We start from the raw sequence: 24,504 nt of genomic DNA on the forward strand, positions 1-24,504 counted from the left end.
GGGTATGGTGAGACTGCACATGCTGTTAACACGCCCACCCTAAAGCAGGAAAACTGGCTGCGAACCCACCCACAGAGTTCAGTCTGTCAGAGGTGAGAAGCAATACGTGCTCTCCTAGGTGATGCTAGTCCTCTCCGGGATGAGGTGGCAGGCTGGATGAAACACCCGGCTGACTGGAGCAGGCTTGCAGACCTGTTCTAGTCCGTTCTCCACCCCAAAAGTAGGATCACTACGTATAATGTTTGTCTGGAAACTCCCCTCCTCCCAAGACAATCTATTCTAGCATTAAGGTGTCCTTACTTTCTGTGAGTTTTCATAACATCCAACCTCACTGCATGAAAAATTGGTACGCTCTGACTTACTCTCCCGTGGCTCTTCTACCAGTTCTCTGAAGCTCAGACATTTGTTGCTGGCTTACAAGTACTTGTGGGGAAAAGGCTGTGAATGGGCTGAAGGAGAGCCCTCAGATTCCTTCCACCAGATGTCAGGGAGATGTTGGGAAACCTGCCTCACCTTGCAGCCCATCTCAACTACTGAGAGAAGAGAGCACTTCTCTCGAAGAATCAGTGAGCTGGGAACAGTGGTTCCCAGCCAATTAGTTGTTGCTCTCTAGGATGCTTGGCTTATATCATAAAAAAAAGCAGGAAAAACATAAGCAGGGATTAAATCCAGCCCTAACGCAAACTCTGATCCTTCTTGCCGAAATTGTTAAAATCCAGGCGCGTGGACGTAGTCAATGAAAGCTTTCTTCCTACTGGAAGGAGCTCCTGGGTTTGCAGACTCTGAACAGATGTACCCTTTCAGCATGTCCACATCAGTTCGACTCACCTCCACAACGCACGTTGAAAAATAAAACCAGAATAAATCCTATCAACCAGACACAAACTCAGCTTTCTAATTACAAACGACTCGCCCCTCTGACTGGGGGCTCTCTCTCTTGGTCGCAGCTATCAATAAACACAGACCAAGCTTTCACGTTGCCCTTCAAAAGAATAGGGTGCTATTTTTGTGACAATGAAGCACTTTGGGCTTTTGGAGAAATCCTCAGCTTTGCACATTAACACCTTCCCACCTGCCCAGCTGTCCTAGCGCACGTTTGGAACAACAACCCGGTTAAGTTCATGATTTTTGGTAAGCTACCAGCTTCCTACGGAGAACACAAACGACACTGTGACGATAAAACTGACGTAACAGCCTCCCTCTCTGCTTCGCACCAGCACCAGCTTGAAGACCCCTTCATAGCCGTTACAGGGGCCAACCGAAGTTGGAAGTGCACTTTCAGCACAGGAACACTGTTAAAAGCAAACCTCGATACAATGGCTTACCAAGTTATTGCTTATCATTTAAGCTACTCAGGCCACCCCAGCTATGAAACAGAACTTACTTCCTTACACGAGCAAAGCGGTGCAAAGGGAGATCCACAATTCATAAAGTTGCAGTGTCTCAAGGGCTTTTGACTGTCTGCCCGTACCCATAATTTCACTGCGTAACGGAGAACACAGGAACAATTCTCACCATAGGGTGACTTACAAGCAACTTGCTTAAGCAGTTGAAAAGTCCTCAGTGCAAATACTTTTCTTTGAGTAACCAAGCACATTTTTCTATGTATAGCAGCCTATTTTTGTATGTGTGTCTCGTAAACGCCAGGTAGCCATTGTTTCCCCAAGCACAAACTGAAAAATTTTCCCGTTGCCATAAATTAATTCAGAATGACACATCAACACATTAGAGTCACTTACCGAGTTTCAAACAATGCCAGCATCTTTGCAGGTCCTCGCCTCCAGGTCCTCGTTAGCTCTTCAAGCAGCATCAGCACAACAGGTAAAACAGCATGACCTTCGGCAGGTTTGCTCTTCTATTTTCGGGGCCATGACAGCCTTGCTCTGGGTCAGCACAGCCACTTATTGATGCTCCCTCCTGTATTTGGTTGGCACCTTCTGTTCTTTCTTGAAGTGTTGTTGCAAAACCACCCGAACCTGGGGCTCTTAAAGACCAGCATGTTTCTGCTTCAAGGATCTTCGTTCTGGCAGGTGAGTTATTTTGCTCCAGGTCTTGCAAACTGGAGGACAGTGAGAGAAAGTAATGTTAGAAGATATGGATGTAAGGCTTACCAGATTGGTTTGGTGATTACTTCTAGACAGAAGGAAACAAGTTAGTTCTTAAAATATTTACCTCTGGTTTAGCAGTTTTTAGGCCTCAGCGCAGGATGCCGCATACAAAATTAGTCCATGCTCAAATGGATTAATCCACATTGAATGGGTCGCTTTACATAAGATGCATCATCCCTAAATTAAATCATTGGAAGCCCAAATTTGAGCTACTTGTCCAGAATTCTTTTTATAGTCCACAGAAAGAAATGGTTCTATCCAGAGAGCGATTCATCCTACAAGAAGAACCGGAGGGAGGTCAGATGAATTGCCCTCCGGTGGTATTGGTGGCTGCAAAGGGTGAGCAATTCGGATTTATCTATCTAGAAGTTCAATGCACAAGTTAAGAAAGATGAATCCAGTCTACCATCTCTGGATGCCATAATTTCCCTTTTCCAAACTATATGGTTACTTTATTCCTTGTTATCCTCAGCTATCCCATCGCTTACTGGTACGTAGCAAGGCTGGACAGTGCAAGGCAGGGTGGGAGAAATGGTATCCATGGTTCGTGAAAACGCCCCCATGTTTCAATACACATTCACAAAACTCCCATTAAATGACGATGCTAAGTTGGTATTCAAAATTCTTCATTAGCTATAATGATGCTACCCTGACGCTTTTATTAAATGAGTGAACGATGTATTAGGCTACCGTTGAATGATCCAGCATAGCGCTGAGGATCCCCTTCGATGTACAATACATCCGACCTACCCACGTAACTGTGATTCAAGCAAATCTCAGATCGAGATAAATTGGTTGCTACCCAGCAGCTACAGTATTAAACCACGTTTCTGTTCGAGCCAGTTTCTACCTAGGATACAGCAGCGCGTTCTCCTTTCCCCGTAGCTCTGCCCAGTGTGCAACAAGTCACTGTGTTTAAGGTTGCAGGGCAAAAGTCTTAAATTTCACGCTGCCATCCCATAGTGCTCTGTGAATAGTACTCAGCCAGAAGGGCCCTGAGGTCAGGCACCTGGTACCAAACTCATGTCAGGCAGGACCGGGTGCAAGAGCTGAGTCTATTGCGACTTCGTTCTAGTTTGCGGTTCAGGTTTGCCACGCGAAAAACAAGTAGCGAGGTTTCTGTATTTACCGAAAAGCTATGCCGGTGACTGCAAGGCATTTGGAAAACAAAGATCAACTGTTAAAAATATGCAGGTTGATGTCCAGTTGACTATTGCTTTTGAAAAGGAACACTTGAAGGAACCCCAAGGTGAGTTCACTGGGTTATTAGGGCGTCCTACTGAGGTATATAAATAGAGATTTCCCCCATGATTTAAATAAAACCCAGCAGTTGTTAAAATAAAGGTTAGAAAGGCTTTAAATGGCCTTTGGCAGTTTGTGTAGCATGCTCAGTTCTTGTAAGCAATAACTACACGAAATTCTCTTGCTGGAAATAAACATCGAATCCACAGTTTTTAAGAAATAATCAAGGCTCTTGGATAACTCTAGTGAGCATCTCACTGTGATGAAAACAGGCCGTACTTCCATTTTTTAATTAAAAAAGGTAATGGCAAAGAGGCATCTGACTGGAAGCCCCTTCAGTTTCAGGCAGGACAAACAGATGGAAAATGGGTAATATCAGCTTAATACTTTCTCTGGGCCTTCCTCCTCCGCATGCACACTCCCCTGTGCAGCTCCTACTGTAGTACTCATCCGGAACAGCTTCCAGTCGCCAGAGCAAGAGGACGTAGGAGCAAACACCACTTGGAACACAGTCTAGCTCAAATGTACCCTCCTCCAGTCCCAGCATACACCAAAAAAATAACTCGAGCCCCTCTCTGCCCTTCAGCCTACTGTGTAGAAGTTAAAGGTTACTTATTAAAAACAAGGGCTCTTTACTTGCAGTAGCTTAAGGGTTATTTTTAAACCAGAGCGGAAGCAACTCATCGGACGGGTGGCAGCTGAACCACAGAACAGGCTGTACTTTGTTCTTGAAAGTTGGGAGTAGACATGTACTATTTAATCCAGCATGTGGTCCTTCGAAATAAGAAGCCCACATAGTGACTGATGATCTTCCCCCAAAGATCACACGCTTCAAAGGCAAACGGAACGGGGCTTCAGCGAAGCAGCAATGAATGCAAAGGTTGCTCACACGTTAGCAACCAGTTTGGCAAAGACAGATAAGGAAGAAAGGACCTGAACAGCAAGACGCTAAAAACTCAGTAGCAGGAGCAATCTGAGACACACTAAACTCATGGGATTAGATGCAGGTTTCTTGTTTTGTTAAACTTAATACTGCCAAAGCCTCCTGTGTCCAGTGACAAATTCACGTAGCTACTTGCAAGAAGATTCACAGAAATTTAAGGGGCTTCACACTGTAACCATCTTTCAGCACTTGATTGTAGGTTTTGACACTGAAGAACTTTATTAATTATGAACAGAACTAACATAGCAGGATTATCTTGAATATGTTTTGGATTTAGAGGCTTTTTCACGTAAGCAACACCAGGAAGTTGTCCGTCATCTCTTTCATTTCTTGTTTTCGCTTCACAACTAAAAGGACTTAAGAACGTCCTCGCCTCCCTCCCAAACCACGGCCTTTCTGCCGTCTCCTCAGTCGATAGTTGAATGTACAAAAAAGGTACAAAAATTGACAAAGTAGGACAGGTGCTCAGAAAACCTTTATCACTCCAAATTCTGTTCCTGAGGCATATAAACCATAATTCAAGTGCTTGCTTTAAAATGGTGTACTGATGTGCCCTGCTTATTCAATACTTGCAGCTAGCCACTTCTTTTTTTACCGAAATACCCGATTTCCTCCAACCCACCCCTGAAGTAGTCAGCTATTGTACAGAAAGAACGACACAGCCAGCCTGAAGCCCAGCAAAACTGCCTGCTCCGCTCAGGTGCGGTGGTTCTGAACAGCAACACACAGAGCTCCAGCCAGCACGGGAGAGCGCTGAGCTGTTAAGACTCGGTTCTTTAAACAGATTACATTCAGTAACGTGTAACTCGGAGCAAACCACATATTTAAAAAAAAGACTACAAGAGAAACCAGGTTAAAAAGAACCATCTTACAAAGAAGATGGACAATCTATTAGCCCTTGGCAAGCTAGACAACCATTGTACACAAAACAACAAGCTGTACAAAATGGAAAGGAGATGGCAGAGAGATCCGTAAGGCTCTCTGCCCTTTTATTCTTCTCCTGGTCCAACATGTCTTCCGATCTCATTCCGAGAAACCTTCAAGCTGATGTCAGAACAGCCACAAATTCACCTCCGGTATGTGCAAAATTCAAACCAATTTACGTATAGAGATAAAATTGCAAAGGTAAACACAAAACTAAAGGCCAGGATCACAGGTTAAAATATTTCTTCTGAGTCCAAGAGACTACAGTTTGGGTATATTTGAAAACATATTCCAAACTTTTAAAACAAGCTACAGTCTTTTTTGACTGATAAAAAGGTTTATTTGTTGAGGAAAACTAAAGGAGGATCCTTCTGGTGAACACTTTCTTTTTCCTTTCCAGTATACTCCCATTTGCCGACAGACTTGTTCACACAATGACCTTCTGTATCTCCTCCACTTCTCACTCTTCCCCATGGTTACTAGCTTTTTTACAGCAAAAACCGTCTTGACTCTCATCCTGCCTTTGACAGAAATTTGACGTGGAAGTGGTATCTGTTCAAAAGAAGTCTGAGCTCAGAGCTAGGGGAGAGGTATTTAAAATGTCTATAAATAGTACACTGAATGTGTTAGGGATCTACTTCCAGGCTATGTTACAAACAAACTCTGGTGTCTGAGCCACCATCCTATGTCACCTATATAAAAGTAGTGACAGCTAGACTCCAGCAAAAGGAGGCATCTTCTTCATGACTTTGGAAAGTCTGAAATACCCCTTCCAAGCAAGTTTCCCTGGTTAAGGAAGACCCAAGATCAACTGCTTTGTCTACAACCCAAAATGCACAGAAATGATATTCGCAAAAAGCCCTTCGGATGGGAAGAGAACAAAGAAAAGGAAGACATTGCTTAAATGATCAATGCCACAGAACGTGGCTTTACACATCTGGACTGAAACATTTTGTTTTGTAGGTACAGCATCTTTTGCTGTGGAATTTCTACCTAGACATCACAGTGCTGACTCCAGACAAGCAACGTGACAGAATCCAGTCCAATCCCTAGCCGTGACTGTGGTTAGGTGGTCTTGGGTGGTTGGATGGAGGATGACCACGGGACTCGGGGAAGTTCTTGGAAAGCGATCCATTTTCAAACCAGTGTTCATAGCTGATCTTGGGTCTGTTTTGGAGATGGAGCTGTTGTCACAACCACAGTGGAAACTGCTTTAGTAGAGCCAGACACTGTTCCCTGCTGGAGATGGGAGGCTGGTACAGTTTGAATTCGAACCTGTTTGAAATGGAAAGAAAAAAAACTCAACTCATGTCAAGAACAACCTGGTGACACATTGCACTTGCATCGCACTGAAGCGCTGGTAAATAACCCATTTCTGCTGCCAACAAAAATTCAGTTATACGAACAAGACCAAGCACCAAAACACGTCAAGAACAGAATCTGTCACAAGAAGATCACTCCATCCACTGTTCACGTGGGATGGTGGCAAGAGATCTCAAGAATAGAGAGGAAGAAGTAAAAACTACTTTGAATAAAAACCTACATGTCAGCTGCTTTTACAAGTTTTCAGAAGGAGGACTTGGATCCATTGGATACTTCACTTCTACAGACTTGTTACTAGCAGCTCCCAATGCAGATTCATTCTTTGGAATTACAGAACACTAAGTTTCCAGACAGAAAGATGGATATGCAAAGAAGCGATGCGATTTCTTCAAGAAATGGTGACCCACAGAAGCCAAAGTACAAAGCACTACAAAAAGAGCCAAGTGTATAGAAACAATCCTTCAAGCAGTTGGGAACATTTCCTGGCAGGATTTTTGGGTTTACATTCATTGTACTATCAGTGCTTCAAAAACATTTAAAAAACATATCTGGATGGAGGGAAGGTAAAGGAGATGATGCACTGCACGTGCTTAATGCAGACGTTACAGCCAAGCTGTGTACCTGTACTTTTTAAGGAACCCCATGTATCAAGTGTAAAGTCCTCAAGAGATGTTAAGTCATAAAAAAGCAAATACTACTATCATTCTAGGTGCCATTACCTGCGTGGCCTGGCCTTGCTGCTGCAGCTGCTGTAGTTGCTGTGCTGTCAGAAAACTCACTGGCTTGTTCCCAGCGATCAGTTTTGTCCCTGCTGGCATCGTAGTCAGGATGATATTTCTACCTAATCCACTGATGCTAAGGAAAGAGAATTGTTGAAAGGTTAGTAAACAGCACAGCAGGCTAGGTCTTTCAGACTCACAAATTGTTCTTCAGCTGCTAGGAGATCAAAGTTACTGATCTGATTTACAAATGATTTTAAGTAGTGGGTTTTTTTTCCCCACAAAACTGGCAAATACACAAGTGACAAGTTTATGTCAACATTTATCGCTGTGATAGAGAATTACTTTATCACACGAATTAAACCCTCTAATTCTGGACCGTGCACATCACTGGGTTAGTCTGATCAGACCTGAACACTTCTCAAGGAACGCAAAAAATAGCCAAGCAGAGTGTTCTGCCCTGAAATATTAACTACCGGAGACACTACCAGAATTCATGGAAGAATAAACAAAAAGACTTCAATATCTGAATGCCAGAGGAATTTTCACTGAGGCAGTTAACACTTCCCTAGTTTCTTTAATGGAGAGATGGCCTCAGATGACACATATTTTCAGGTATGTCACCAGGTTAATTCTCACTCAAACACACAGAACTAATCTAATAGCTGGTTTCAAGGCAAAGAACGTTTTTTCTTCAGTGTACTTGCTAGAACCTACACCTCAGGGCACGTAAACAAAGATTATATTCTCATTGCCAGACACCGTATTCATTTGGTTTCTTGCACCTAATGGACCTATTAACACACTGTAAGTCTATTCCACCCTCTGCTTGCTAGGTCCCCAGGAACCTATTGAACACAGACCTTCCTCAGCCTATTTCTAAAGCAAAACTACCAGATGCAAAATACTCACTTGGCCCCAAGGTTGCCCTTGATGATGGGGGCAGTCACCACACTCTTGCCTTTCACTGGCTGGCTGATCACTGACAGAGGCACTGTTATTCGTGCTGGTAGTTTACCCTAGAGAAGTTGAAGAATACATGAGGAGCCGCGGGGAGTTCAGCAGAGAAACTGCTTGACAACATGCAATTACCACTCAGCTTGCTTTTTAGGAGTCCTGGGAGTAGAAACCAACAGCAGCTTTGCTGATGAAATCTGTGCTCCATTTCAGGCTCATTAAAATTCACCTCCATCTCATTCACTTCACAGCTGCCTCAGCCCTGAAAACCCACATCATCTTTGCACCACAGTATTTCTCTGGGAAGGCTCATTGCATCCGTCCATGATTTTTATCCTTAGGAAGCTCTGGTAATGTCAATTAGCTTATTCAGCTTTCACGATACACTTTATGGTGCCTTCAGCTTTGAACATTAAAATTGTATTAAACGGGGAATTCGGTAGAAAAGTTAATACAAGTAACAAGCACTTCTAGTTCTGACACCATTCCAAGGGAAATTATTTCAGAGGTGTGGGGCAAGACGCTGAGCTGCACGAGGTAAGACTTTAGATAAGCAAAGTTTATTTCATTCACTCGCAACAGGAGGTAAGGGAAGACATATCTGACTGCTTTCTGGTCATTCAGCATTTAGCTACAATTCCAACGCCATGAAATTAGTTGCAGACCCACATTCTACAGTGCTCAATTTGAGCCTCTGTGGATGTAAAGAGAAGTTTTCAGACATAAACCATCAGTACACTTCAGCATTCCCCTCTCTCACCCACCTCCAGAAAAAGTTTAGCATTACTTACTGCCTGGGATGTAGATACTACTGTGGTGCTGACGGGTACCTGCCGCACAGCAGTGGCTCCTGTGCCTATAGTTATGGGAGTCCCAGCAGCTCCCGAGGCCACAGCAACTGCTTTCGACACTGTGGCACTCATGGTTGGTAAAGAGACAGCTGAGGTATGGACTGTGCCAGGCACGCTCACTGCCGAGGAAGAGGGCACTTGCTTAGCATGAGTAGCTACAGTAATAGTCTGCCCAGCTTTGGGCGGCATCACCCCCAGCCCCTGCACGATTCTTATAGTAGCAGCCGGCTTGGCCTCAGTGGATGCCACCGTAGTTATGGCTTTGCTCTTCTGATCTGCCACAGTCATGCCCAGAGCAGGCATCAGTCGGAAAGCAGAGCTTGTTGGCTCTGCAGTCTTTAAGTCAGGAGTCACTTTAACCACTGTGCTTCCAGCTGGGCTGGAAGAAGCAGAAGTGGCCGTGCTAGTCTTGGCTGGAGAATCAGCAGTCTGGACAGGATTGGATGTCACGTGCAAAGTCGCAGAGATGCCTTTCCCACTAGCACTGCTTCCCGCAGCTGCTGTGAAGAGGTCCTGAGTCAGTTTGACAGTAGTGACTTGAGATTTGGCCAGGGTGGCCATCATGTCCGGGGTGATACGCAGCACAGTCTGTCCCTTCGCATCTGTGGTGATAGAGGACGGGGGTAGGCGCAACACATCCTTTCCTTGGATCCGAAAATTGGTCGCTGTGAGTGGGATGCCACTTCCAGGCTGGGTCTTCATGCCAAGTTGTCCTGTAATAGCCACCTGGAAGAGATCGGAGAAACGCCTGTATCAAACCAGGACACAGTCCAAGGCACAGTCAGAGTAAAACTTCCCAACAGGATGTTTGCTCCCATCGGAACTGAAGCGGCATGATGCTAGCACTCAGTACACTACTGGAAATAGTCTTGGTTGCGCATCAGATGGCATTCCCAAAACCATATGAAATACCGTGGAGCTACTTTTTCAAACAAGATGAACGAAAAAGAGATCAACATCTGGAGACGGTTAACCTTGGACTAACACATCTTTTACCTGTACGTGAAAACGGGGCTCAAATACACCAAACCAGCAACTGCCTAAATCTGTATGGTCAATAATGCACACAGCATTACGGCTCACTACAGTTTTCACTATCTTTTCACATCTGCATATCATGTCCGTCACAACAAACGGAACGGCTGGGTCGTGGAGCCCAGTTCCTTGTCTCTCCCCCTCTCTCACCTGCTTGATAATATTCTGGCCAGCTACATTCTGGATGACAGTGGTAGAGGAGGTGCTTGTAGCAGAACTGCCTGGAGAGCTGGTTACTGGCTTTACAGCAGGACTGGGCGCTGCAGACAGTCCTGTCACAGTGATGCCTGTCTGTCCTGTCACGGAGCTTCCTGGTCTTTGCACCTGCACTGGGCTGGTTTGAGCTTTTACTGGCAGAGTCATCACAGCCTACAGAAAGACACAGAGGCAGCCTATGAGCAGACTAACGCAATACTAACAGACTAATAATTTACTCTTTTTGTCTCGTGCCTTATAGCTGGCAACTTCTACGGACTTTTTACTGTAATGCACAATTTAGTGGTGCCACATAAATAGGCAACAGGGAGGAAAAAAGGAGCACTGAACAGTATTATTTACGCACAACCATTTCTATGCTCCTACCCTGCAGCTACTGCATGTTCCAAGCGAGCAAATAATCCCTGCGCACCATACCAAAATAGCAGAAGTCAGAGCTACTCCACCATTTCCATGCAGCCAAACTCACCTGAGGGAGCACTTTGGTTTGTGTGGCTGTAGCTGGAACGCGGATTTGAGGCACTGACGTAGGTTGCTGCTGCTGGGTTACCACCGGGGCTTGCTGAGACACAGCTGGGAGGCTGGACTGGGCAGTGACCACCCGGACCTGCGGCAGCCCTGAGGAGGTGGTATGACTTACCACCCGGGTGGGAGGTGGCTGCGGCCCCGGCTGTGTCTGTGAACTCTGGGCTGTGGAAAGCAACGTCCCAAGCTGCGGCATGGTAGGGGATGATACCAGAAGAACGCTACGGAAAAGATAAAGCCAGTAGGTCAGTTTTACATCATCATAAGATGTAGATGACTGAGAAAGAACCAGTAACATTCACAAGCGATGTATGAGACAGAAATAGTACCTTTGGCTGGGTTTTGCTGGCTCTGATCCGGCACTAGATACACTCTTGCTCACCACAGACACTGGTGGGGGTGAAATAGGCGTTGCTGGTAATGCTGGCGCAGTTGGTGTCACGGGAGTCACGGGAGTTGGTGGCATGCTGGAGTCACTAAGGCTCAGCTGACTGGGCTCTGATGTGCTGCTGGGGAGTGCTTTCACAGAACTCTCCTTGCTACTAGACTTCTGCAAAGAAACCACGCCAAGCATGAAGGTCTTTACAAAAACAGGTTTCGATCGCTGCACTCGGTAGAGAGTGGGCTGAGCACTTGAAGCTGAGGTCTGTATGGTTATGAATGATGCCCCAGTGCTAAATCCTGAAATCACAGATGACTGACTGTCTGCTTTCCTCAACTGCAGCCACGAGCGGGCTGGTGCATTTGGCTGCTCCTGTTCTCAGGGAAAAGTGCATCTCAGCAGTGCCAATCATTCATAACATTCAGATTTCCACCTTGGTTAATTTGCCAACAGCAACTACTTCAGAGATATTTGATATCAACACCAAAAAAATAAAAGACATGCAAACCCTGACAGCTTCAGCACAGCAAGGAGGACAGCAGCAGACATGTTCCACACACTCTGCTACAGATAAACCTCAAAACTAGATCCAAAAGACCATCCCTAAGATAGGGAGCACAAACGAATTCCATTAATCTTTCTGCTGAGATCAACAAGGATAACAGTGGAAGCTGAGAGGTGTAGAAGTCCCCTCTTTCCCTCTTCATTTTGTGCACTGGTGCTAGACTAACACCGATATTCATAAACATAATGAACCGGTAACTCAAATAGGTGGTAATTTTCATCAGCCACTACGGATGCAGAATTTACGGATTAAGTTAAGTCCATACCTCCTTCCCGATCCCAAAAGCATCCGTGCAAAGAAATTTACCATTTTAGCCGGAGGTTTTGGCTTCTGCTGAAGAGCTTTCTTGGCCTTTGCTGCAGCAGCTTGAGCCTGGTGGATCCGTTCTGCAAATACAAATTAAAGGTTAGACCTCCTGAACGCAAGCAAACTGATTTAAGAAAGAGGCCAATTCAGAACTGTAAGTTCATCTTCAGACAAGAAATCAAACACACGCTGTCATGTAATAGTGCAAAGAAAAATACCATGTAAAATTAGCCAAAAAGGCTGAAACAAAGACACGTAAGAGGTTGCGAATGTTCACACATCTGCAGTTCTTGTACATGGGATGCTATTTTTCTAACAAATACTTCAAACTGACACGCTGCTCTGCAAGACTGAGCTTAAGTGTTGATGGGCTAACATTAGCAAACTGACTAGAGAAAAAAGCTACGCTGATAAATTAATGTTCATTATCCAGATAGACTGAAGAAGCTCAAAAGCATGGAAAGTGAAAAACAAAATGAGATTTATAAACGTTTTCAACTCTTAAGATATCACCAAGCCAGGCTTACCGAACTCTTCCTCGCTCCTGTCACGGTGCAGGTAGATCCACAACTTGCGTCCAATATCATATTTCACACAGGGATCTTTCTCATAATGTAATCGATCCAAAGCACCACTAACAACAGTATTAACCTGAAAGTTCAGAATTCACGGAATTACAAGATGTCCCTGGTTGGGCTAGCCAAAAGTCACAAATAGAAAAGTAATCCTATTTGGCATAAGACCCGAGTAAGCTGCTAGCAATCCATTTGAGTAAGAACTGACTGGGAGCAGATGTTACAGCACAGGATGCTGTTTGCCACCTTGGATTAAGCGGAGCTTCCACCAAAGCTGAGAGCTCTGAAAATTGACTGTTTCTGAATCTAAAATGCGAGCACGTATGAGACACAGTGTTAATTCTGTGACTTTTCTAGCTGTTTTTCCATCATCCAGAGTTCGGTGCAGACTTGCAGCAGCTCACCGGAGTGGAGCATAGCTCTCATTTGCTAGCCAAAGCAGCATAAAAAAATTATTGGGCCTCAGCCACTGAATACTGCCCGGGTCTGCACAGTGTATTTTTAGGAGAATCTGTTTGAGGCTAGACATGACATCCAACTTACTTGAGCACTTGTGACATCGGGAGCTAGGAACTGGGAATCTTTAAGCAGCTCACAGATTTCAGCACGAGTTCCTTCTCCATTCGGAAGGCGAGCAGCAGCATCACGAACTGATATACAAGATCAGAGCTTAAACTTCCAGCCATAACTAGGTAGCTGTATTCAAGTACTTTGGCAGATACATTTCGGTATTGCTCTCTTATCCCCGCTCCCATAATGCCTACTTGCTCACTAAAATCTAGCCCCCATGATCCTTGAGAGATAGGAGCAGAGATTATAAAGGACCATTTTAAAGGACATCAACTGTGCCGGCTTTGTGCTAGGAGTGATGAACTTGGGGAACAGCACTGAACCCCAGAATGACTTCGCAATGCCCTACCTTCACAACAGCATACTGAAACCACCACTCTCAGTTTTCCAGTTATCTGAGCCTTAGCTTCAGCCAGCCCCACGGACTCTCCTCTCTATTTCCCATTTTCTCTCAAATCAACAGCAACACACAGATGCCTTCTTTTCTAGTTATTCCTCCTCCCAGCATTTCATCACCTCGATTCCAAATAATTTATTTCTTCTTCGCTTATGTCATCCCTGTCTGCCCACCTTTTCCCTTTACAATGTACATTCCTAAAGTCATTCTTTGGGGGATCAGGGGAGCCCTTTTTTTTTTTTTTTTTTAAATTTTTTTGGCCATCACCTTACCAAGGGACAAGATGGTGACATATGCTGGTCTGTCTGAGCGCAGGAGAGAATGCTCTCGGGCTTTGTTTAATGAGGTTTCCTTGTCAAACACCCCCTTCACAGGACCAACAACTGACTCAAAGCCATGCATACGGAAAGTGAAAGCTTTGTGGGGCTGGCTGTAACGGTAACGTTCCTGTATTTGGAAACAAAGAGGACTGAATTTAGCAGGAAACATATAGTGCAAAGTCTTAAAGCTTGTGCTACATTTGTATTATAAGTTAAGTTATTATCATCCTCCAGAGAAAGATTTTTTTAAATTAAAGGCTCAAATACTGCTGTATAAACTTATTTCGGATCAAGAGAAGCACAAACTACCTCAAGCAGAATATAAAGCACCACCTAACCAAGGCGGGCAGGTGCGATACGTTAGGTTCGTTGTTAAGCAGCTGCACAGACTAGAGAGGCGCCAGAGATACACCTTCTGCCCAGCAAACATGCCTTCCCCCAGCAACAACAAGCCCTTTCTTCCTCCTCCAATCTGGCGAAAGAGAGATTTCCAAAATTTAACCTGGATATTCTACCACGCACACAGCACGTGTACCCAGGGAGAAGAATCGTCATCATGTGTTTACCCTGTAATACACACTGGCATCTACTACAGACAGATAACCAAGTGTGCGGGTGCACTTATTGCCACTTGTCTTCTGCTCGTACTCATACATGCCCACAAAATACAGATACAAGTCATCCTCATATGCTGGGGGATGGCAGAGGAGACAGAAAGGTTGGCACTACCAATTTCAATTAATTTTGCCCCATACCCATTGGAAATACAGGTGTTTTTGAAGTCAGCAGCTAGGCTGTATTGTTAGTGAGTTTTATGTAAGGCCAAGAGATCTACTTCAAGGCAGAAGAAACATACTAATTCTTTACATTAACAAAGTTTGTGTAGAGTATAAGCCTGCCATCCCACACAAATTCTCTTGTTTTAGTGTCCAACTGTTTCAACGTCTGTGTTTAAAATTAATTCTTACCTGCTCCTGAAACACGCGTTTCTCCTCTCCAGTGCTAGGTCGGACTACATAGTCAGTCCTTCTGAAACAAAGGTCACCATCAGTTCTGAGCAACAAGCAGCCCACAACAGTCCCAAATAACATCCCAAAGGATTAGTCACCTCACCCTTCCTGCAAATTCTTCTGAACAAATTCTGAAAGCATTTCATAATATAAATAAGACCTGCAGAGATCTTAAAATACGCTCTATGCACTACCTGAAGGTAAGCTAAGACTGTAAATAATCTAGTTATCAGGACATAAGTTAGATTACAGGTTTGCTCTGATAATATGTTAGCTTGGAGAAAAATCAGTTGACTTTGTGAAGTCTAGTTACTGCATTTATAAAACCAGACTATCAAGTTCCCTCCTGCCCCGTGACGTAAAATCTTTTTATTTTAAGCAACCAGCCATCGAGATCCAGAGGCGCAAGGACCAAACTTCATAGCTTTAGTATGCACTGCAAAAGCTTTCAAGCAGTATTATATACTTACACTCTGGGAATTGGTGTTGTGGCATCTGAGCTGTCTTCATTTTCCTATCGAAAAACAGAGAAATGTCAATGTTGGATATAACTCAGTCAGGTTTTGTGCTGCCAGAAGGTCGTTTTTTCTGACTCACTTTGAAAAAAGTCTGGTCTTTGGTCTCCAACCAGAGCTGAAACAGTCCTGCCAACTCCTTCTCATGATCTTGGCAAGAACCTAGTCCAAGAAATTGGGAAAAATAGGAAATAGAAGTCCTTTATTTGTTATGAAGCCAGTTGCTTGTACTTCCCAGTCATCTCCTACTCTCTTCCCCGCCTCTATGCACCACCAGTCACAGGGCATCTTCCACACTTCACAGATGCTCCAATTTCAATACTTGAGCACATCCCAGGCTTAGGAAAGTGCTAAAAACTAGTTATTCTCCTGTGTCGGTACAAAGGACGGTGCTTCAACTCCTGGCATAGCGGGCAAGATACTGTTTGAGACACAGCCACCTGACACTTGCAGACGGTTCCCACCCTCCAAAGTAATCCCAGTCACTGAGTCCATGAGCAGAAACACGTGCCTACACAACCTCCACCAAAGACTGTGAAAGGGACCAGGGGAATAGCTTCCTGACTCCTAATCTCTGCTAGTTTAAGCCTGCAAACATGATCACTACAATCACTGTAGTTAAGAATGGAAAATTCTGCCTAGCAGCTAAAGGAACGAACATCAACACAAGAAATCTGTCATTCACTCAGTATAAGCATGGGCACATTTATTATTAAATTGCTCTTTGGTTCCCACTTTTAAAAACAAAAATAGCATTGCTTTGCTCCACAGAAAAGCTTAATTAATTTATAATTGTAATAATTAATAGTTACTCTGAATAATCAGAAGGTGTGCTCTACAGAAGGGAAAACATGAAGGTGTTCAGACAGATTTGAAGGGTGACATAAACACAGTTGGGTCAGCAACATAAAGAAATAAAGCCCAGTGCCTTTGCTCACTTATCCTCTGCCTGCTGCTGATACTAATGTCTTGTGAAAACCTAGAATGTGAAATGCATCTTCGCTCAGCTAAAAGAAGAGGCCTAACCAATGTATTAACAGCTCTGCTTGTCTTTCTCTCTGGGCTGCAGCAAGCTGGAAAGTAAAGTCCTGGAGAAAACAACCAACCTCTACTATAATAGAAATCATAGAAGAGCACAAGATACTCGCCAAGCAATTTCCACTGCTGAGTTTTTTCCTTGAATTCAACAAAAGGTGAGAAGCTGGAAGGAACATCTACAATGAAAATGTGCATGTCAGAGACATCATACGATCGTCCAACCCCCAAAATCCTACTGTTGTAATGCAAACTGTTGAGTTAGACTCACAATGACAGATAAAGCATTTTAAGTGATTATGTAAGTGCATCTCTAAATTTATACTTGCCCAAAGGGAAGGTAAGCATCTCAGAGTAACAGTGCAAGCACAAGAAAAGAACAGAGCAGGATAACGAGTCTTTCACCTACAGGCTGTCAGATGAGATCCTGTTCGTGCTGAGGCACCAGGAACTGTTACTGTACAGTGACTATTCCTGGGCTCATGGGAAGCCAACTCGGGATTTACGGTATTCACCAGCATTATGGAGAACATTAAGTATCCATGCTGCAAAGGCCACTACAATCTACACTGTCTCTCCCTTCAAAACTTCCCACTAAGCAAATGAGAACCACAGAGTAATTTAGTTTGAAAGGAACATCTGAAGCTTAGCTGGTCCAAGCCCCAGGTCAAAGCGGGGCCAACTTCATGTTTCCAGTGGATTGCTCAGGGCATCATCTAGTTTATTTTTTATTATCTTCGAGGACAACCACAACGTCTTCGCGCCGGGAAGAGACTAATTTCTTCCTGCTTCAAACATCCCGCCTGAAGCGTGTGATCTGAACAGGAGAAATGGCCTGTCCAGAGGCAGTTTCACACACATTTTCACATACGCGGGAATCAAGCTGGGTCTTCCCTACTATCCACACGCAAAACAAGTCTACCATCATCAAGAAATGAAAGCCGTAAAGCCTATCATAGAAACGCTGTCAACAATGCAATGATTTATTGCAGTGACAAATTAAAAGTTGATTCGAGCTATAATATACACCAGCACTGATTAGAACTGAGGTACAAGCATCGTTAGAATTTTTAACAGCCATTCTTACCTCTGCTGTCACCTGTCAAGTACTGCAAGGCGGGTAAAACCAGTTCAGACCAGTTAGAGGCAAAGGAGAACCAGTTATTTAGTGCGCTGGCAGGAGAAGATTGCCAGTCTAGAACTTTATCTTCAAGCTGAAGAGGGAAAAGAAATATCCTATTAAAGATCTCACACTTTAAACTATGGCTGCTTTAATAGAAAACAAAACAGCTGAACACATCCAGGGGACAAAAAGATTTTTACATATATAAAAAAATCACCTGACCAAGTAACCCTAATGTGGTATTTCAGACAGCAGAGAGCAAAAAGGGGAAAACACCTCCCCACCATCTCTGCCCTTAATATCTAGAATATATCTAACCATGATCTAAAGAACAGGTATGGAAAGACTTACAGATTCAGCTGACTAAATTTATGAAACGTGTTAAAAACAGAATGCGGTATGCACTCCCAAAGGGTTCCATTTCTTTAATATGTAATCTACATCTTAATATAATTTACAGCAGGACAACTCTGGAAAAAAAATCACTATTACATAGCTATAAAACCCTCTACCCCCTAATTTTGCTTTCTGCAAAGATTCCTAGATAAATGGGGGGTTTCTTACCACAGAGAGAGTAGCAGGTCCTTCCAGAAAAAGTATCTCCAAGAGAAGGAAAAAGAAGCTGGAAGATATTTCATTTATTCCAAGACATGGCTTCATCTCTTCAAGAGGTCTTCAAACAAAAGAGAACACAAGCAGAGTAAGTTCATTCACCTTCATATACAAAGGTGAACACCACCCATTTTACACATCCCAGGCTGCACAAAACCGAAGCCAACGACCTTTGTGCGTGCCTCCCATTCTTAGGCAGCAGCAGAATTTCACAACAGCAGGTCACAGCTAAGATGCTTTACCCCGTCAAGGGTGAAAGAGCCAGACCCAGCAAAGACAGAGCTAGCTACGCAGCTCTGCAAAAGTCCCACAAAAATCTGAGCTGCAGCGTTTGTTGCTCTCTCCATCTGTGCAAGCGTTCAGGGCCCTTTGAAGCACTTACTCCTCTTTGACAGATGACAGAGGGATGGGGGAAGGATCCTGAGACATTGGTGGGATTCCATCTGCATTGCTAAGAGAGTCAGCCAAATCTTCCACCTCGGATTTAATAATCCTCAGCTTTTTTTTCTTCTTATCTTCCTTTTCCTTCACCTTTTTCTTGAGGGTTGCAAGGTCGAATAAGGCTTTAGATACGATAAAAGGGAAGAAGAATAATGATAAAAAGCTTCTTACCGTATTTCATTGAGAACCATGAACTGACTATATATTTAAACTCATATTCAGAAACGTGGGTAGTGTGCACTCACTCACCACCAGTTCATTCCATTCTCCCAGTCACTTCCATGAACCTTTATTTTTCCCCTCAATGCACTCTGTTTTAAGAGAAAACCTCTAGTTTTTAAACCAACGTATATGAAATTAGAAGGGCAAAGGTAACTGCTTAGAGCAGTTAATTGATGAATTAACTTCCATCAATTAGTTGGAAACACCTTCAGTGGAAACTGGAGCTGCCTGCGAGCAACTGAAACGGAACAACTCGCAACCCCAGAGTGGTTAGCAGGCTACGTGAAGAGCGAAGGGATACAACAATCTATCAAGACCACCTTCATCCTTAGCTTTTCACACACGCAGGATACCCCATATTCGTGCAGCGCCCAAGTACCATGTCCAAGCCACTGACCTGCTAAGGAACCTTTCCTGCCAGCATTTACTCGAGTCATAATGTCCTCAAGAGTCAGGTCTGTCGTCACTAGGTCGGGGTGGTCCTACAGAAGCCAATGGGATAGAAATTAAAACTGGGAAAGGACGAAGTGTTAAGATAGCAACAAAGGCACAGAAGATAACCCAAGCACTGAAATGCCCCGAACTTATCCGGGATCAGCTTATAGTGTCATGTACTGCAATAAAAGTCGGGAAGTTTTCTAACCCTGAAATCCAAAATCTTGTCTCTCCAAAACACATCACTAAAATTACAAAATCCTTCTAAACAGATAAGCATAAACAGGAGTTGCATATCTACGCTGACAATTAAATACAGGTTACGATAAAGGGCTGAAGGGTGGTTGCACATAAAAAAAGCAGCAATCATTTTGTCACCCAGAAGTACCCTGAACTTTACGGCTGACAGATAAAACGCAGTCCCACCCCCCCAGGCTTCTTGACATCTTACAGGTTGACGTTTTCGTTTCTCATGGTGCTTCTTCAACATCATCTTCAAATCACTTTCCCCAAGTTCTACCTTGTCTGCAACGAAAAAACATTCAGAGCTTATTTGCACGGTTTTCCATTATCGTTACTTTACAGACTTCTTAGAATGCCATTTTTTATCCGTTCCCACTTTCAACGATCTCCAAATTTCAGTAACTAAATTTTCCGTATTTGAATTTCATCCTTTTAATCAACCAATTTATTTCAATACTTTCTTCCTTGGGTCATCAGATTGCATTGCTGATTCAAGTATGGAAGTGAAAAGAAGTGAGAACCAGCTGTGCTGCACGAAGGGTTTGCAGACTTGACTATGGTAACCTTAGGAGGGATTCCCTCGGCACATACACCAAAGTATTTCGAACTGGACTATGCTAATGCTTCAACCGTTAAAGGCAAAATATAACAGAGAAATCAGTAGTATTACACCAACCGTAGACCCTTGTGTTAAAATACTAGGCTTCCAAGGAGAAAAAAATTAAATAAACCGGGAGAAGAGCCAACTGTTTTGGAGACTGCAAAAATGAAGCATTACAAGATTGCCCATCAAACAACAGATTTTCAAACTGATTTCTTGCAGGGTCTCAAAGTAATTCTCACCCCTAAATCCGTATCGACCCCTAGTTTGGTTCTCACCTGCTGTTTTCATGTCCAAGGTTGACAATGTGGGGATCACTCTCAGGGGAACCGGTGGACTTGGACAACGTGCTGGAGAACTTGGAGGCCAGGAGCTTAGATCTAAAATAAATAAATAAATTTATTTCTGCAAGACCTAGCACCAATCTATATAATTCTATTACCCTGTGTTCATTAGATCACAGCCAATAAAACTGGAGTCCAGTTTCTGTTCTTCTATCGAAAACGCTGTTCCCACATCCAAAATTTCTTTCTCCATTCACACCTCAAGTCTTTAGTTGAGTCCAGGGCATTACCTTCTTCATCAGAAGACAAGGTAGTGTCTCCACACTCCTCTTTCACTTCCCTCAGAATCTTCAAGTAGCGCCGATGTGTCCGTCTGTCTCGTTCTTCTGTGTCATATGTCGGTGAGAAGTGCTTTCTCCTTAGGGTCGTATCAGGGCCTCCTTTCCTAGCCAAATCCAGCAAGTGCTGGAAGACGAGATACGTGTGACGTTAGCTAATCTCCGCTACAGTTCTGAACAGATAAGCTCAACTCATTTGCTTTCAGCAAGTTTAATGTTTGGAGCTGGTGGGGTTGAGCAGCTCAGTTCTTTACAAGTAACCCTTGCAAAGTATCAGCATCTGCCATATACACAATTTTAAAACCAGCATTTTAGACCACCATTTAAAGCAGGGGGGAAGCAAGGAGGGATCCAATAAGAAATTTCTGCTCCTTCATCTCCACGTACAATACCTCACTGACATTTTATGTGGACTGTTGAGAGGAACCTAACCATTGATCTGAGATCGATTTGTGCCGTTTCCATGCCAAATACGTAACACAAACATGAAAAACCGTCTCTTTTGAAGAAAACATTTTACCCCTTACGGCTACAGAGGAAATAACTTCCTACACACTTCTGTATTCTTTTTCCCATATCACTGTGGGGCGTTTTATAAAGACAGACGCTCATCTTCATCCATACGTCCCATGTTTCAACATCTAAGCTTAACAAACTGATAAGCAAGCAATGAACACGTTTCAGCTGGCAGCAATTAGCTGACAACAGTATCCACAGAGGAAGACTTCATCGAGGATTCACAGGCATCAGAATCAGAGTTTTGTATCTATTCTATACCAGTCCCCAGTGAAGCTGGGGAATTCATACAACTACACGTTTAGCAACCTTACTTGTTTCGCAATGACAGAAATGGCAGAAAGTGAAGGCAGAATGACTTGTTAATAGGACAGTAAGGTGTAAATGGGCAACTGCAGGAAGCGGGGGACAAGGCGGGCATGGAAAAAAGACACTATACACAAGTGAGAGCCATCAGAGTTTCCAAACCTGAAATTTGCAAACGTAACAATGTTTCTAGTGCTGTCGTATTATAGGGGCCACTGGAAAACCAGAAAAGCAGCATTCATTAAAGGGAAGACCTCCAAGAATTGTGAATGCCAAAACACTTTGTTGTAAAGACAACCTATTCGTTACAGAACGCAAGAAAGCGCTGATCGCGCCCCGAAGACGCTCACATTGCGGGAAGCCAGGATCTGCTTGAGCAGTCGGTAGAAGTACTGCTGCTGAGAGCTCAGGTAGCGTTTGTACTGGGACTTAAAACAGAGCTGCCGGTATTTCACAACTTCAGGATTAAAGTGTCCATCTGTAAGAAAGAGGCGAAAACCACTTCAGTTTTCATCAACCGCTAGTTTGAGAACTTAACCCAGAAAATACACAGAAGTTTATTACGCTGACTGACCCCGGAAGAGTTTCTGGGCGATGTGCAGTGGATTTCCAAAACGGAAGTTTTCACCACTGAACAACGCAGAGATGAGTTTGTTCTGATGCTCTCGGTTGTTTTCAGGAAAGCGAGGCAGGAATTTTTTTAGGTGGTCTTGCTGCGCATCTGTCAGCACCTCCTGCCACGTAGACAAGCTGACAACTTCAAAGAAGATCTCAGGCTAAAGAACACAAAACACAACAGTGAAGAAAACGCATCCGCGTCCTTGACGATCTTCTAGCCCGTAAGGCCTTCTGTGGTTAAATAACGCAAGTCACGAGACAGTGTCTCACCAAAACGTGAAGAGGAAAGGTGAGGAAATCAACGATACTATTGGCAACAAGAAAAGAAATTCAAAACTTGTGACCAACAAAGCTTTCTCAAAGGCATTTTTCAAGTCAGAGAGATTGTTATCTAGAAAAAGAACATAACGGAATGGTTTTAAGAGACGTTTTCCTGAGATTGATCAAAGCCCTTTTTGGCACCTTCTCCAGGACAGTTGACAAACATTTCCCCCTCTTTTCAGTTTGCTCTGCAAACCCCGCAAGGGGAGATAAACGTACTGTTTATCACGGCTCTGAAAAGGTAAAGTATCTTAGCAGTACTCACGTCCTCCAGAAGGTCCTCAGGCAGACTAACCCTGGTGGTACCCAGCATGCAGTCCTCCATGATGCGTGTGCCATTTCCTTCCCCGCAGGGTCCCAGCTCCAGGGGGTCCGTGAGCATGTGATCCAGAGAGTCCATCCTTCAACCCTCTCCCGCTCCTGAACAGCAGCGAGAAAACCCTCAGCAACCGAAAATCCCGAACCCAGGTACATCCCGAGCTGAGGAACGGTTGAGAAGCCGCATTTGATGAAGTGGTTGTTTGAACGCAAGCTACGATATTGGACCGTGAGATACATACGATATTACAGCGTCAATTTACCGTTCAATTGCAACGCGAGTCACGTCAACAGAGGAATGCTTTTTCAGCCAGCGTGTACCATGCCCTGGTAGAGGCAGCCTGGAAAGTACAGGCGACCCATTTCACTTCGCTTCCTACCTGCAGGAGCTGCTGTCAACAGAGCTAAATACCACGAAAAACTACACCTAAATCCTGAAAGCGGCTTTAACGCGCAAAACCATAACCGCCGGTCTAAGGCAGGGTTTCTCTCGGGTTGAGTTTGCAGCTGTAACTGGGCCGAGAGCCCTGCTCCCCTCAAGCATTGCTTAGGAGAGCTGTGCAGCTCTAGGCTGGGCATAAAACGCATGAACCACGCGGAACGCGATAACAGGGGAAAAAACCCAAACCCACCCCTTAAAACAGGGTCGGACGGGAAGAAATCACAGGAAAACAAACTCGTTCCATACCCGCTACGCTGGCTCTGGGCGTGACACCGGCGACTCGGCGCGACAGCGCTTCCCCGCTCCCGGAGGCGAAGGCACCCCGAGACCCCCCCCCCCCCCCCGCCCCAGCCAAGGCCGCCCCGGGGCGCTGGAGATCGACCACCGGCTGCGAGCGCAGGGAGCCCCCCCCCCCCCCGGGGGTACGCGGCGCCCCCACCCCGGCCGCTCCCCGCTGAGGCGACGGGCGGCCCCGCGGCCACGGGCCGCTCCCCCACAGCCCCGGCAGCGACCGTTGGGCCGGGGCGGGGGCGGGAAGCCCCCCGCACGCGGCCCGCACCGGAAGGCGGAAGGCGGCGGCCGCTCGCCGCGCCTGCGCCTTGGCGTCCTTCCCCCCCCCGCGCCTGCGCAGCGCGCGTCTCCCCTCAGGGATCCCTCGACCCTTCCCGGCCCTGAGGCGGCGGCGGCGGCGCGTCCCGCCCGGCCGGGCCCGCGGGCGGGGAGGGCGGCCGGGAGGAGGCGGCGGCGGCGGGGCTCGTCTCCTTGCGGCGAGCGAGGCCCTGGCGCCAAGCGACGTTTGTAACGCGAAGGCGGCGAAGCCCCGTTTCACCCGCCCCAGTGAACAGACGGGTCAGGGCCAGTGTTTTTTAAAAAAAAGAAAAAGAGAAAAAATTTATTAATTTCGGGGTGGGTTTTTTGTTGGGTTTTTTTGTTTGTTTTTTTTACACCTGCCAGGTTGCACGAGACTATGAACACGATAACAGTCACTGAATGTACAACGAACATACACAATTAAATAAGGGGCAGAGCAAAACAGCCCAAACAGTCCGAGAGGTGCAAATTCAGGGTGCCTTTTCTTTTTTTTTTTCTTCTTCGCTCCAGGAAAATACAGAATCGGACCCAAAACGCCTACAAGGAACAGCATCAGGCTGCCGAGGAGCCTGCAG

General features: G+C 44.9%; 1 protein-coding gene across 4 annotated transcripts; it reads right to left on the reverse strand.

Moving 5' to 3' along the window:
• Positions 1-4,486: 4,486 nt before the first annotated feature.
• NFRKB (nuclear factor related to kappaB binding protein) lies at positions 4,487-23,640 on the reverse strand. Of its 4 annotated transcripts, none has more exons than XM_076358686.1 (26): positions 23,585-23,640; positions 22,844-22,998; positions 22,214-22,415; positions 21,990-22,117; positions 20,770-20,944; positions 20,474-20,575; positions 19,803-19,876; positions 19,314-19,398; positions 18,636-18,816; positions 18,206-18,314; positions 17,606-17,732; positions 16,632-16,697; positions 15,566-15,645; positions 15,439-15,482; positions 14,927-14,984; positions 13,911-14,085; positions 13,215-13,321; positions 12,624-12,747; positions 12,097-12,176; positions 11,173-11,393; positions 10,788-11,064; positions 10,253-10,471; positions 9,008-9,793; positions 8,172-8,278; positions 7,260-7,395; positions 4,487-6,492 (listed from the first exon to the last, which is right to left on the reverse strand). In XM_076358686.1, the coding sequence occupies exons 2-26, from the start codon at positions 22,976-22,978 to the stop codon at positions 6,367-6,369; spliced, it is 3,924 nt and encodes a 1,307-aa protein (XP_076214801.1). In that variant the 5' UTR covers positions 22,979-22,998; positions 23,585-23,640; the 3' UTR covers positions 4,487-6,366. The 4 variants fall into 4 exon arrangements, with proteins under 4 accessions (XP_076214801.1, XP_076214799.1, XP_076214800.1 ...); XM_076358684.1 differs by having other exon boundaries at positions 14,927-14,987; XM_076358685.1 differs by lacking the exon at positions 23,585-23,640 and adding an exon at positions 23,160-23,176 and having other exon boundaries at positions 14,927-14,987.
• Between the last annotated feature and the right edge of the window lie 864 nt (positions 23,641-24,504).

This window comes from Aptenodytes patagonicus, chromosome 23 (genome assembly GCF_965638725.1).
Source record: "Aptenodytes patagonicus chromosome 23, bAptPat1.pri.cur, whole genome shotgun sequence".
Lineage (NCBI taxonomy): Eukaryota > Metazoa > Chordata > Aves > Sphenisciformes > Spheniscidae > Aptenodytes > Aptenodytes patagonicus.

Bases quoted from the DNA above. Each gene is read 5' to 3' on its own strand.
- NFRKB (XM_076358684.1), bottom strand. From the start codon at position 22,978: ATGGACTCTCTGGATCACATGCTCACGGACCCCCTGGAGCTGGGACCC. The intron at 8,279-9,007 runs GTAAGTAATGCT...CAACTTCTCTAG, and splicing joins TAGTATCTACATCCCAGGCA to GGTAAACTACCAGCACGAAT. The intron at 6,493-7,259 runs GTAATGGCACCT...CATTTCAAACAG, and splicing joins AGCAAGGCCAGGCCACGCAG to GTTCGAATTCAAACTGTACC.